This window comes from Bombus fervidus, chromosome 5 (genome assembly GCF_041682495.2).
Source record: "Bombus fervidus isolate BK054 chromosome 5, iyBomFerv1, whole genome shotgun sequence".
Lineage (NCBI taxonomy): Eukaryota > Metazoa > Arthropoda > Insecta > Hymenoptera > Apidae > Bombus > Bombus fervidus.
In genome coordinates this window covers 17,560,753-17,575,457 of record NC_091521.1, presented here as the reverse complement: position 1 = coordinate 17,575,457, position 14,705 = coordinate 17,560,753, and the positions used below count along the sequence as shown (strand labels likewise).

The following is a 14,705-nucleotide window of genomic DNA, read 5'->3' as shown; positions in this document are numbered from 1 at the left end:
AGTTAAGTCGGTTATTTTCGAAATTTTGTTGCCACATCTCGTATAATACCGACACATTACGTAAGAAACTTTCGCTTACTGAAGAGCTTACGTATTTTCTCATATATGATACAAAAGGAGTCACGATTGATTAAAAATTAAGTTAGTTTGCAATTTCTACATCATCCGTACATTTACACGTACTCAATATTATTATTAATCGATAATATTATTCACGTCGATCCGTTTTTTCCATTTGATTCCGTTCTCACTATCTATCCACCGTTTCTCGCATCTATTTCTTCGTTCTAATCTCTCATTAGTACACTTTCTATTTATACATAGCGAATATTTCACAATACTAATACCGGTTATTTCGGTAATATCGATTATTGTTTGCAAGAGTACGGTATTTAACATTACATTCTACATTTTATAACGTTACGTTAAATAAAATATTTTCTCAACGAAAATTGAAAATAACGTAAAGATCATTCGCGTGTTATTAACATCTATCGATAAAGGAAAGAGATAAGTTTCCCTGGAGTCGTGTTAGTAACGTTTTATTACGAAATTTCGGAGACAATTTTTTACAATACTCGACGGAGAGTCCAAAAACGTTCAAACTTTATTTAGAAAATTTTCATTTCACGTAGAAGTTTTGCCACAAATTGTTACTCTTGCGTGTCACGTGTTAACAGCACTTGACATTTACAATGAGCTGCATCGAACCTTGTTTCGATCAAGTGCCCCTATATATGTGTATCTATGTATACATTCTTTTCGCTTTCAAATCGAACTTCTTTCATAAACGAAGCATCGTTGAAGAAATGTTGTATAAATCGATGACTTTGTCACTAGAAGTTCAATAAGAAGACAGTTTTAGTCTTAGATATCAAAGATGCCTTACGTTAGCTAGTAGCTTGTTTACAAAACAACTCCTTCTTACGCCATCGTTCAAGGATATTGAAAATCCTTCAGAAAATCGTGATTGCACCAGACATGTCACCATTCACGAACAAAAAAATACACGTTCGTTAGATTGCGCGAAAATAGAGCAGCAGAAAGTACAGTATAAAATATCCCCCGTGAAAGATCGTTCAATTTTGTATTACTCGGTGTCGTTGACAGATGTGAACTGTCCCAGTTCTCGACGCTGGATTGTGTAGGATCGACCGAAAATCTTAGTACAAAAACCCAATACAGTTAACCTTTCTCTCAGATGTATGGTCGAGAGTGAAAGCGTAAGCATCGTTCGCGTTGCTCGGAATTACACTTTTCGTGCGTTTGATCGCGAACGCGTTGCACCAGCAACGCGTTATCGATCGCCGAGATGTCATCGCCGATCCAGATTTTCGTCATATTCATCTCCTTGTTTTGTGCGTCATCGATAAGTGCAGACTTTGGTAAGCGAACGGCGTTTCAAAGTTGAATTTCTTCCATCGATATATTTTCGTTTTCTCGAAGCTGGAATCGAAACGGTGCTGGGTGCGTTATTGGTGCGATACGCGGATTCGATTGGTGATTAGAATCGATCACATCGCTAGAAATAATTGGAAGAAATAATCGCGAATTGGTTCGATAGTAGCAGTAGCTTTAGTTTTCTTTCAGTAGCTTATCGTCTTCCCTTTGGGATTACGAGAGTTCCGTTTCTTGCACGATGATTCTTCGTACATAGAACATGGTTGCTTATCTGGCTGAGTAGTATTTTGCTAAGTTTTTCTCTTACGAGTAGAGCGAAGAAAAGGAAACGATATTCATGTTTCTGCCAGTGCGGGTAAAATTACGTTGACCAAGATATCATCTCGAATACGTAGAGGCAAAGTGTAAAATCGTAAATGCAGTTTTCGCAATTCTTCATTGTTATTTGCTCGCAATGTTCGTTGTTTCTCTTTACGGGTTTTCACGTAACATGTTGACGAGTTACGCGAGAGAAGGTTTCGAAAAATCCTTCGTTAAAACATTACCACGATATTGAATAACACGACTTTCACCATGGGCCAACCTATTATTATCAATGCTTTCATTAATGTAATAACAAGATTATACAGTAACGATAATATTTAGCGAATCGATAAGAAAGTTTATTGCGATTAAACAACGAGTAATTGATTAAACTAATAACATTGCGCGTTTTATGGACGAAAAGTAATGCGTAAGGTGTCCTCGGGCGATCGATAATATCGTCAATGTTTCAAGGCTCTCGATGAAAATGAAGTTTGTCGATAAATATTGACAATATCGTATTGACAATACATATTGATCCTTTTAGTCGACAACCTCGAAATATTGACAATATATATTGATAGTTGAGTATATATTGATAGCGCCCTAAGCAATGCAATGAAGCGTAAGCGATGCGAGTGAAATTTTCTCAAACGATTCGGAACAATTGTAAGGAAATTGGGGTGAACGGACGGTCTGTTGCGAAAGAGGAAGATAGCATTTGATATAAATGGTAATTTCCTTGTGGTATTCGGAGAATAATAAAGCGTACGGAGTGTTTCAGTCCATTTTCACGTTGTTTAGAAGAGAATTATTAACTATTATTAATTATTAACTATTTTTCAGAAGAAATAGAAAAGTATTGGCGAGTGCGGCCGATTAATAAGTATTAATGTCTAATTATTCTACAATTAGAATAATAATTATTTACATCTGTCACTAACATGCTTCTAAATGGTAATTTCGTATTCTTTCAATAGTAATACTCCCATTTTGTTGCGTTACTGTTTTTTTTATTGAAATAATAATTAGAATATTAACGGTAACACCTATCTGTATCTGCTTTTTTTTCTTGTAATTTTCATAATTGCATGTTGCATCAAACACGTTGAAACTATTACGAACTAGATTACCGTATACTTAAAATGGTAACATAATTCTATAGTTTTCACGTTTCCAATTTATCTTTTCCTTTTTAATTCAGGTAATCTACAACGCCATATCTAGCACCATATTTTTTTCCTTTTGTTTTTTCTTTCTATTAAGAATTCGAAATCTTACGTAAGGTTTATTTTAGCCGTGCAAGTTTTAACGGATTTTTTCAATTCTAACGTCCTAACAGTATTTCCTTTTCTTAGAGGACTATTTCAAGAATTGCCACCCAAATGTGCCAGGATTCGATGGATGCATACGAGAAGCGTTAAATGCGGTTCGACCTTACTTCAAAACTGGCCTTCCCCAATATAATGTAGTCACCTTTGATCCACTTTTCGCCAAAGAAGTATCAGCGTCACGTGGAAATGCCAATTTTGGCTTTACCTTAACGCTAAGGAACGTTACCGAGAGTGGATGGACTAACAGTAAAGTGACGAAATTCGTCAGTGACATACCGAATTATAAGGTAAGCAAAGATGCTTAAACGCTAAAGTCAAGTAATAGAAAGTAATAGTAGTTTCAACTTTCCCTTTTTCGAAATATTTCCAACATAAGATCTTTATCTTTCTTATTGCAATTGTGTTTAAAGTCTAGAAGCCGATCTATCACAGCTGCTACAGCTGCAAACTGATAAAAATACACGTTGATCATTTGTAAATAGTTGCAATAAAATTTCAATGTTTCTACAGATCGATTCAAAGTGCGTCTCAACGCGATTCCTCTTTTGCAGCGTCGAAACTGTCTATTTCTTTCATAACACAAACGATAAATATTAACGTAACAATCGAGTGCATAACAATCGAAAGATGAAGATTTACCGCGATACTAGTTACCAGTAACTGCCAATAAAAAAATGATATTAATTTTTAGATAGTGTACACTCAGAGTTTCCCAGCGAAATTCCTGTCAGGTTGGTACGAGTTTAAAGGGACAGCATTGGGCACCACTTTAAAAAATAAGGGAACATTCACGTTGGATCTTTGTAAGACAGAGTTTCGATATTACCTTTTTATCTTCAAACGATCTCAGAGTAAATTAATATGCACGAAAAATATAAAATTGTCACGGCTGTCTTGTTCTTAGATGATTACTTTCAAACGACCGTCGTTACCAGAAAACCAGGACAAAAGATTCAAGTCAATGTGGACGTACAACAGATCGGGGATTTGAAGCTTCACATCACGAATTTGCTATCCGGCCATAAAATACTGGAGAGCATTCTCGATAAAATAATAAATGGCTCGTGGCAGCCAGGATTTGTGGTTACCAGACGTATAATCAACGAACTTGTTTCTAAAGGGTACACGGAGATTTTTGACGGCTCTTTTCGTAATTTTCCTTTCGAGAAAATCATCAAACCGAGACCTACGAGATAACTCTGCGAGGCTTGTGTCACGATTCTTTCTTTAATTCTTTTGTAAAATGTAATTTTCAAGAGATGAAGACGATTGTAATATCGTCTAAGTTGTAACTTTTAATTCTGGCTAATTTATTACAAAGAATTGAAATTTTTATTTTTGTTGTAACTTTTATATCGTATCTAAGTAGCTTCCAAATTATTTTCCTTCTGTTCTGTATGTGCTCTATATCGTTCTACGTGTTGGTAAAATTAGTTCATTATGTAGTTTACGTTATCTATTTTTATTTTAAAACCACTTCGCAACTTGTGATGTATTTGAACTTTAGTTCGAGAAATTATATTTTACACAAGACTTTTATAAAGAATCGTACGTTTTTACAGATTTCGATATAATTTTATCGAAGAAGCTGGTGAACACTTTTGATTATCACTTGGTACTTTGCGTTTTTGGATATTTTGTATTTTTGGTCGACACTTTGGTATTGCCAAATCGTTTGATTTTATTGTATACGCGTTTTGTAAGAAATAGGAAAAGGAGAATGATAGGAATGATAAAACACAAGTGAAAAAGAAGAATTATACAAATCTGACCTGTGAGGTAAAAGAAAGATAATTACAAATCAGCTAGATTCTTTTTAATTCGGAGAATATCGATTACTTATACAAGCGAGATCTATAAGAAAAGATGTGTTTATTACGTAAAAAGAGAGATTTCGATTAAAAGACTGCAAATTCTCTAGACTAAACTAAACGTGGAGAGACATTTTTTTATTTTCATGAAGAAAGTCTTAATGCAAAATGAATCACGAATGACATACTTATACGTTCTGATAGAAAACCAGGATACGGAAATTATAAGAGAAATCTTAAGAGAAGTAGAAAGGGCCGATTGAATTTTTAAAAGCAAACACAAATTTATAGTTACTTCCTCGTTGTCTCTTGCGTATTTTTAGTTACTCGACCTGCCGATCTTTCGTCGGACAATTTTGCAACAGATAATGCAATTAATTCTAGTTATTCCTCTTTTTCAAGTGTTTTTATTTTCTACGCGTTCTAATGCAAATATTCAGACCTGTTACTTTCATACGAATGAAAAACTGAATTTTCATTTCTTTATTGGCTATTCATCCAATGCAAAATCCCATCGATCGATACGTCTATTCTACTCGTAACTTCTATTCTTCGATCCTATCTATCGACACGTCCATTGAGTAAGACCACACAATTGGCTTTTTACGATAGCAAATTACGATTCAAGGATTATTCACAAGAGCTTCTTGGAAATCGCGAATCTTCTCCTCTTCCGTTCGTACTAACGAACGTAACGAAGCGAACACGAGACTTTCTTCCTCTGTTAGGATAGCTGTTCGCCTTGAGAGGCTGACGGTCTCTGACCTCGCATTCTCATGGTGCGTCGACTCTCATCGGACACTGTCGATAATTTGCGTTGAAAGGAAGACATTAGGTAACAGAGGTACCGACTTTGAAAACGCTCCTGCGAAACGTCATTGTCTTTTTTGTAACGAAAAATAAATGGAGCATCCTGTACCGTTCCTATCGAACGATCTTTGTGGATCAAGGTTGGATCGTTCTTTAATTCGACGATATGTTCGGAATTGGAGAAACTTGATTTTTTAAAAAAACGAAACCTTCGATGCAATTTTGTTATTCTTCGTTCTCCTCTTATTTCCAGCCATGAAAATCTCACTGGCTTTACTCGTAGAATTAATTACGAGTAATTTTACTCGACTTTCAAATTTTTCATTCTTATAGATGTAGAAGGTACGATAAGAAACGATAATCAGGGATATGCAAAATCGCACGATTAAACTTCTGAAAAATATCGCTGCTAAAATATTGCTTTTAAAAGGTATCGATGTTTCTAATGCGATTTTATTACGAATCATTAACCTTAAGATTTCAAATATTTTAGATTCGTGCGTTTGCGCGTAATGTAACACCGTACGAAAACATTACGGTTAATAACGTTCGATCATGATCGATTCCTATCGTGAGCACGAGTTACGGTGCTTATTAACGGTGCTTAACATTCTTCGCTAAACGCGCCAACTTCTCTGACGTCTACCATTCACATCCGCTTACTTTCATCGTACCTTGATCAAACTTTTATCGTTCGTTATAATAAATGTGTTCCGTATATATTAGTAATATATAAACGTGTTTGGTGTTTTAACGCATGTTAAACAAATGTTGTTGGTTATATTGTATTTTAATAAAGTTATGTTATATTTTTGAAGTTCAACCTATTTTTAAAACGAATAGTTTCTTCGCAGGGCATCAGAAACTTTACTATCGTAGTTCTGGAAACGATAACGATCTTCCAGAGAATTAATTTCTGTAAACTGCAACACGAAATAATTTTCCTCCGCCTTTCCGCAGCAAATTGCCATTTACTTCGAAGATTAGCAAGATTCTCAAGGGAAGATCGGTTGATTAACAAACTGTGTTTCCAAGATACTTTGTTATCTATTTTGTTAAGCGTGCAATATACCGTCGTAACTAGAAATTCGTAAGAATGTCGACGATATCGGTGATTAGCGCCACTTTTCGCCTATCAGTTCGTCTGTATCGTTTTCCACGCGTAGAAGAAAGTCGCGACTATGGAAACTGTGAGAAAGTTAGTCACTAAAATAATTAACAGGTATAGTGCTCTGTATCGACCGTGTTGATGTAATATTTTTAAAGAAGAAAGAAGGAGGAAAGTACGAATCTATGAGAATCGTTTCGTTAGAGACCAGCTTGCGCTTTCTAACGCCACCGCGAGATACACCGTAAACATTGACCTCTATACCTGACCTGAACGAAATTATATTACGCGTTAAAGAGGACGAAATCTTTTTACTAGCATTTGTTTTCCACGTATCGATGTACAACATACGCGGCTATGTTCCTTTTTAAATAACATCGAAATAAATCCGAATAGGATAAATATGTTAATACGATACGAATTTATAATATACACATAATATCATAATGCATTTTGATACTTTGCTTTGCACAAGAAAACGCTATATCTATGTGCGTTAATTTAATTTCCGTAACGGATAATTTTTCGTATTGCAATTAATTTCTAAATAACCGTAAATAGTTTAGAAAGAGCATTATACAAAACGGTTTAAAAATTGTAGTTCGCGATCTAGTCGTCGAAGCCTAGCGGTTGCTTCTTTATACGCGCGTTGAAGTCACCAGCGGCGTTATAGTCTACCAGCGCTGTTTTACCGACGTTGACTTTCAACTATGTCATTTCTGAACTCTTTCAAGAACTTCTGTACCATCGCGTTAAATCTGTTCGTTGTTCTACGCATTGAAAACTACATTATTGTATTGGTATCGATATCGGCATAGAAATATCAATATAGTAAAATAAACGAACAACGCATTAAATACAAGAATATTATATTACATACTAATGTAAAATAACACGTTACGATACGCAATGTTAAAGCACTTGACCTATGCTTGTCCTGATATAATTTCCTCGATTTCCTTTTCTTTTCGTTTCGTCGAGTTAGTCGATTTGCTTATCTATAACTATGCTACTACGAAGCTCGTGTAACGCAACGTTTCCGGAACTTAATTCACAAACGACTCGTCTGTGCTTAATTTCGAGATCGAAGAAAGTCCTTCAACAGGGAGGTGCTCGATCCATCGTTGGATTCTGTTTTGTTCTTCGTGTACAAGCGTCGAAGGCAAAGCGGGGGCAATGTCAAGGTGCTATAAGGCTTGGCGCATCCCTGACTGTCGGTCATTCCACGCGGAGAAATTCGATCGACACGGAGAAGGTTCGGGGAACGTCGACGTACAGGAGCCAACGATCTGAAACTGAAGACAACGATGAAGAGCATCTTGTTGGTGTGCGCGTGTTCGTTGCTGATCGGCGTACAGGCCATCGGTAGATACAGAGGATTAGAGTTTTTAGAACCTTGCTCCAGCAGGGACTATAATATCGAGAGTTGCCTCGCTAGGTCAGCCAATGTACTCATCGAACACTTCCGGAATGGTAAGAAATTATTTGCGTTAAACTTTTTGGCCAAGTTTGGTGGAATAATTAATTTAACTTAGCTACGTTCGATTTTTCTTTTTTAATGTTTACCATACGCGTGTATTTAGGTTTTTAACAGAATATATCGATTAAACGTTTGTTAGCAGAAAAATCTTAAAATAGATAGGAAAATTATATTTTTTGAGTATCTTTCGGATTGTAAATTTTTAACGGAAGCGGAATTTTGAATTCGATGTTTGAGAAAGATACACGCGTTTTACACTTTTTAGTGTTGCTACAGAGACTGCCTCGAGAAGAGTGCCGGGATCAAAATCCTCTTCTAACGGTACCTATCTTGTAGAAATTCTCATGGGAATATCAATATTCTACTACGCATAGTTGTATAATTAGCGTAACTATAGAACTAAACTGTACACACGTATGTTTAGTTTAATTATCCTCAGACATTTTACCTTTTATTTAATAAGTCGATAATCTTCTACACGTTTTCCGATTTATCCCGCTTGGAATGAAACACGAACCATCGATATTTATTATTTAAACACGCACTAACCTCGTATCTTACTTTTTCCAAACGTTTCAAAATAATTTCTTCGATATTTATAAATATATTTGCAAATAAACAATTATTCTCTCCTACCCTTGACAGACTGTTTTCCGAAAATATGAAAAAACACGTTCTCCAATAAAATTTTATTTCGATCGTTACATTTGACTCTAAATTTCGCTCGTGTATCTCGAATCTGTGACTTTTCATTCGATCATTCACCGCAAGACACCTGATAGATCGCAGTAACCAAGTTGCATTACACACTTGCCCGAGATCCGTAGACCCATTTTCTAAAAGTAGGATTCGCGTGTCACGCGGTGAAAAATACGGAAGTCGAAAGTCGGGAATTACAGATTGCGGGAGCACGTGGTATCGTTGAGAACGAGTAAAAGAAAAAAAAAAAAAAACATCGAGCGCCAAAGAAGCAGGTTATAACGGTGTATTCGAATGGTCACCCAGTGTCCTACATTCCACTAGAACTACGCGTTACAGTACGATGGAATAGGTTCGGTTTACTCGAGAAGATTGAATAAAACGTGGCAGGAATTTTTAACGTCGAAGCGTTCATTTTTATCTGACATTTATTTTCTCGTTATTCTTGATAAATGATATAATAATAAACAGACGTAGAACGAGCTGCGATCGATCGATTAATCTTTTTCCTCCTTTCGCCGTTGCTTTTAATTATAACCGCAAAATTCTGCCGCAGGCTAATATAACGTTGACATTTATTCGCATCTGCAACACGTGAAATAAAAAGAGATGTTTTTTATATCTCTTTAAATATAAATCGAAACGCATCAATTTTCTCGAGTACTTTCAACCATTCCAAAATTTTATTTCGCGTCGTTCAATGTTCCAATGATACTTAAATTTCGTAATTTCGACGATAACGCAACAAAATACGAAATTAACTTCAAACTCCCTGATACAGATCAAACATGTTAATTTAGCGATTATCAAACCTCAGGTTTACCGCAATTGGGCTACCCAGAGGTAGAACCCATTATCCTTGACGAACTCCATATCGCACTTGGTGGAGGACCGGATGGCTACAGGGCTCAGTTTAAGAACATTACGGCAAGAGGAGTTTCCACGTTACGAGTGACTGGTTTGAGGACCAGATTATCGGAAGACGAGGTGCAGCTGCAATTAGCCCTCAGCATTCCGAAAATCAGAGCTGCTGCCAAGTACAGGTCTAGTGGTACCTTGCTGTTGGTGAAAGCCAGCGGTGCTGGTGACTATTGGGGTGAATATGGTAAGGAAGGATAATTGTTTTTAACGCAATTGTCAATGGAGAATTTAGTGATAATCTGTGATATTTACCGATTATTAACGTAGTAATATCGCACATATGGTATATGTCGATATAGCAAATATCAGTGTCTTTTTGCGTGGCCTGAATACACGTTCAAATTCTACGCTTAAATTTTACAACGAGGAATTATTTATTTACGAATGCTGTTACATATTATATATCTTTTATAAGCAGCTTTTTAAACAAATCCAAGTAATATTTTTTCGCATGCATAATTCGCTTTCAAGGGGCAAAAGATCCAACGAAAGTAGAAAATGACTTTTGCAAAAAAACTATCGATGTAGTTTAGTTTCTGTAAAAAGTAGATTTCTCTGAAGACGCCTGGATTTTTTTTATCTAAAGTAGTTTCCAGGATACGAGGACTTTATGGAGTTACGCTAAACTTTTATGTTTTTTGTCACTCCTTTAAACCGAATCATCGCTACTAAAAAAAAAAAAATGTCTCGCATCTGTCGATGGTATCATCATTCTGTAGAAAGTTAATCAAAAGCGGTGTTTTTTAATTGAGTAATTTTCGTAGACCCCGGCAACGCGCTGAACCTGCCTTGCGCCGATCCCGATCGTAAAGATTGCCAAAATTTTTGCTTCGCCGATAGTCGAATTATCGTTAAAAATTGCAATATTAGAAATTTGCAAGCCCATAGACGGGAAATTTTCTTATCTTCTACATAAGATTGAATTTCGATTGCTGGGCTAAATAACGTTAATCTAATTATGGAAATGTTAAATTTGCCTATCGTACCAATATTGGTAAACTATTGAATATTAAAATTGCAAAAGCTGTAGGATATTACGATGAACCGTGGAATAGATACTTCGAGTGAAACGTGATTCGAGTTCAAATGGGTTACTCGTGAGATAAAGTATCAATTAGATGGCTGCGAGTAAAGCGGATTGTAACGGTGAGCAATTATAATCGAAGAGATAAATAAACAGCGATGGTAGAAGATCGTGGGCTAAGTGAAAAGGTAAAAGTCACGAGCGTCCTCAACTTTCACCATCGACGTAATGTAAATTTGTTTTCAGCTGATTTTTATGTTCCGTACCACAGGCTATACTGTGTCGAATTCGCAACAATGTCTATTTAATTATAGAAACGATAATCTTAACGATAACATTCTTCCATATTAACGGTAAAGATTTTTGGAAAAGATTTTCTTTTACTAAAAATTATCTTCCAGTACCTCGAGATCGAGTATCAACGAGGTATCTGTAACGAATTGGAAAAGTATATAAACGCTGATGTTAAAGATTCTTCGTTCGTGTAATACAACACGCGTTATTAAAAGAGAAAACAAAAGGCTGGTGCTCTTTTTTGCTTGGAAAAATGAATTCACATAGCGATAAATAAATAAATAAATAAAAATTCAGCATACATAAGATACGAATATGAATAATACAATAATCTTGTAGTCGATTTATTTATTTGTACAACAAAATTATTCAGAATTGTATATATATACATTTTTAATTTATTATACATTCGTTCATTTCAAAGTACTCGGAGATAGTTTGCAGTGAAAATATGGTAACAAACTGTTGGAAAAGTGTGAAAAATGTAAGTTCTTTTTGTTTAATGCGACACAAAATGTTTATCTAAAGAAATGTAAGAAGATATGGATAATGTGTACATCGTGAGGGACACTGAGCTTATCTTCACGCGAATGGTAACGTTGACCTCTAATTAATTCGCCTTGTAGAATGCAACCAGTTTGATATAATTGCACTTTGCTGTTTGCAACGCAGAGCGCAAACCTTCTAGTCAATGTGCAGATCTTGAAACATAAGTTTTTCCTATCGGTAGGGAAATAGTATAATTTTTGCAGGATCTATGAGATCGTATAAATTCTGTGATTAATGAAAAAAAAAAAAAAAAAAAATTCTTTAGAATTCTACCTGTCGAGCATATAAAAAGAAGATCTACTTAGATTTAAAAACAAATCTGTTTATGATTACAGAAGGTGTAAAGGCAAAAGTATTCATCCGGGCGAAGCCATTCGCTGCTCAAGGTCGCAATTATTTAAGGTTGCAGCAACTTAAAATGGACTTTAGTGTACAGAATATTAAGATGGGCGTCGAAAATGTTCGTGGCAGCAACGCCATTATTCGTAAGTTTTTTTTTTCTAAAAAGTCAATGAATTAAATCACGCAAATGTATGCACTAATCTTAATTAAAGTTTAACTGTTCAAAATGAAATTTATCAAGCATTTCGAAACGAGAGACTCGAGAAGAAATTTAATTCGGTAAAAGCTACATTTCAAATTTGATCGACGTATCGTCGTGTATTTGCGTGTATACGGTTCAAAGTATAATAAATTATATATTATAATTAAATTATCGCCAATTTTGTAAAAAGGGTGATAAATATACCAATAAAGATCTTTGAAGTCAGTTTGCTAAAAGAACGACATACATACGCGTACATATCTATGTATATTTAAAGGATTGTTAATTCTCTCAAAAAATCATTCTAAAAGCGAACTCTTCCAATAGAATTATAATACTTAAAATAAGAAAAATCTTCCAAGTAAAACGCTATTTTATTTCTTTGTTTAACTACTAAGCGGGACTGTTACGTAAACGACGAAAACGGAGAATTTTCTTCACCACCAAATGATATATTTGTTAGTAATTTTCTTCAAGTTTATCTTAGTCTTCCTAGCGGTGTGTTCTTCGATAAATCAACTGAATATCTATCCAAGCAATAAATTTTTAATGAAACTCGACGAGTAAATTGCTGTATGTATAACATACTATGAAGATTTATGAAAATCATGATATTATGCATCAAAGCTTACATAAAATCTTGGTTCTATCGGATGTGAGCGTTAAAGTCGATCTCAAATAATCTTAATTGCCGATCGATCGTGTTTAATAAAAGATTTTTTCTCTCTATTTCAGTGGCAGCATTAAATCTCTTCATTAATACCAACAGTCAAGAATTGTTAAAAGAGATGAAACCTGATCTAAGGAGGAAATTAGTTCAGGTAATGACAAGCTTCATTGAGAGGATCTTTGCCCAAGTACCATACGATGCGTGGATCGTTGATTGAATCGATTAAAATGGCATCATATCTGTGGATAGTCACTTAAGGAAAAAGGATCGCCAAATATCTTGCGACACATCGATTAAAAAATAAGAAGTTTATGCATACGAAAGATTCAACAACGAGAATATTATCTTTATGTTCTTTTCCTTTTTAGAAGGTTTTTTTGAACACTAGGAAACAGTTGAAATGGGCATAAAAATTGGATTTTATAAATATTTATTAATCTGTATATAATTTATATTTAAATGTTTTGTTAAAATTGACGACTGAGAATCACAATGTTGAAAGCCAGTCTGTTGCTAATTTTCATAAGATAGCGTCCCGCATATTTATTATAAAGCTGTAAACTGTAAAAGCTGTTGTGGTGTAAAACGTACCGTGGCTGAGATTAAAGTTATACAGTTAATTTTTACAATTTTTTTTTTTTTAAGGTATAAGATTAAATTAGTTTAGTTGCGATAATTTCCAAAAGTAAATTAGTCGAATCTTGAAGTAATTCGAACTTAAGATATTTCAAGCCGATAAGCTTACTTTCGTATTATTTATGTCATTTATACGAATGTAAAATGTTGTAGACATTATGTAAGTGTATGTGTGATAGTTATAAGGAATGAATGATTTACAATAACAATTTAAATACCATCGAATTGAACTAATTACGTTAAGTTGATTATGTATTCGCGTGTTCATCGATTGCATCGTTACGATTATTTATGACTAACTGAAGAATGAGAATGACGGAAGCTGAATTATTCTTGAATATTCTTATCATGCCAGCAAATTGGTATTCATAACGATCGCAGCTTTCTCCGTTTTCATTTTTTAGTTTATAACATGTGCTTCGCATAATATATTCTTTCATCTTATACATTTCGTTTTATATTCTCCCATGTGTTTACCATAAGAAACGGATATAGATATATATTAAAAAAAAAAAAAAAATTAACTATTTCATTTCTACCGAATTTTATAAAGAACTTTTAAATCTATTTTAGATTGAAAAACATACCGAACGACGTTATCAATACGAAGCTAAAAACAGTTTATTCTCTGGTATTTAAAAATTATGATGCAACGGTCGTTACATATGTATGTATGATTGCAAATAACACGTGTAAAATACATCGAAATTGCAATCGCTAATCACATATTAAATAAGGAATTTCCACGAAGGAAAATCCTATGATTTATGAATTATTCACTATACGTGTACAGGTTTTATATTTGGAACGTATATAATCTTAAAATCCTCTCAGTATGCCAAGGAATAGAATATTAGAGAGAAGAAGACAGTTCGAAGAATTAATCGTTTACGACATTACGGGAAATTTACACGTTTAATAGGAGAAAGCATCCTTTATGTTTATGATATACGTTGTTAATGAAATAAGCAGAAAGTGATGAATCCACAGTGTCTATAAAAGGTATTTGCGCGTCGTTGTATTTATTATGATATTTACGTACTAATTAATTATGTCCAGATGTATGGGATTTCGTATTATTTAGTAGAACTTTCATACGAGTGCAAAAATGTAATATTACG

General features: G+C 34.5%; 2 protein-coding genes across 2 annotated transcripts; both read left to right on the top strand.

The window, feature by feature from the left end:
• Nucleotides 1–1,188: 1,188 nt before the first annotated feature.
• Jhbp16 (Juvenile hormone binding protein 16) lies at nucleotides 1,189–6,476 on the top strand. The gene is made up of 4 exons (XM_072002855.1): nucleotides 1,189–1,385; nucleotides 3,063–3,325; nucleotides 3,730–3,841; nucleotides 3,943–6,476. The coding sequence occupies exons 1-4, from the start codon at nucleotides 1,313–1,315 to the stop codon at nucleotides 4,233–4,235; spliced, it is 741 nt and encodes a 246-aa protein (XP_071858956.1). The 5' UTR covers nucleotides 1,189–1,312; the 3' UTR covers nucleotides 4,236–6,476.
• A 1,490-nt stretch (nucleotides 6,477–7,966) lies between these two features.
• On the top strand, nucleotides 7,967–13,819 carry Jhbp2 (Juvenile hormone binding protein 2). Its single transcript, XM_072003359.1, has 4 exons — nucleotides 7,967–8,240; nucleotides 9,764–10,051; nucleotides 12,070–12,219; nucleotides 13,014–13,819. Exons 1-4 carry the CDS (start codon nucleotides 8,075–8,077, stop codon nucleotides 13,163–13,165), a joined length of 756 nt encoding a protein of 251 aa, XP_071859460.1. The 5' UTR covers nucleotides 7,967–8,074; the 3' UTR covers nucleotides 13,166–13,819.
• The last annotated feature ends 886 nt before the right edge of the window (nucleotides 13,820–14,705 follow it).

What these genes read in the sequence shown, in the direction of transcription:
- Jhbp2 (XM_072003359.1), top strand. Translation starts at nt 8,075, where the DNA reads ATGAAGAGCATCTTGTTGGTGTGCGCGTGTTCGTTGCTGATCGGCGTA. An exon ending in TGACTATTGGGGTGAATATG is followed by an intron (nt 10,052 to 12,069) that starts GTAAGGAAGGAT and finishes TTATGATTACAG; the next exon opens with AAGGTGTAAAGGCAAAAGTA. An exon ending in TGGCAGCAACGCCATTATTC is followed by an intron (nt 12,220 to 13,013) that starts GTAAGTTTTTTT and finishes TCTCTATTTCAG; the next exon opens with TGGCAGCATTAAATCTCTTC.
- Jhbp16 (XM_072002855.1), top strand. Translation starts at nt 1,313, where the DNA reads ATGTCATCGCCGATCCAGATTTTCGTCATATTCATCTCCTTGTTTTGT. An exon ending in ATCGATAAGTGCAGACTTTG is followed by an intron (nt 1,386 to 3,062) that starts GTAAGCGAACGG and finishes TCCTTTTCTTAG; the next exon opens with AGGACTATTTCAAGAATTGC. An exon ending in GTGACATACCGAATTATAAG is followed by an intron (nt 3,326 to 3,729) that starts GTAAGCAAAGAT and finishes ATTAATTTTTAG; the next exon opens with ATAGTGTACACTCAGAGTTT.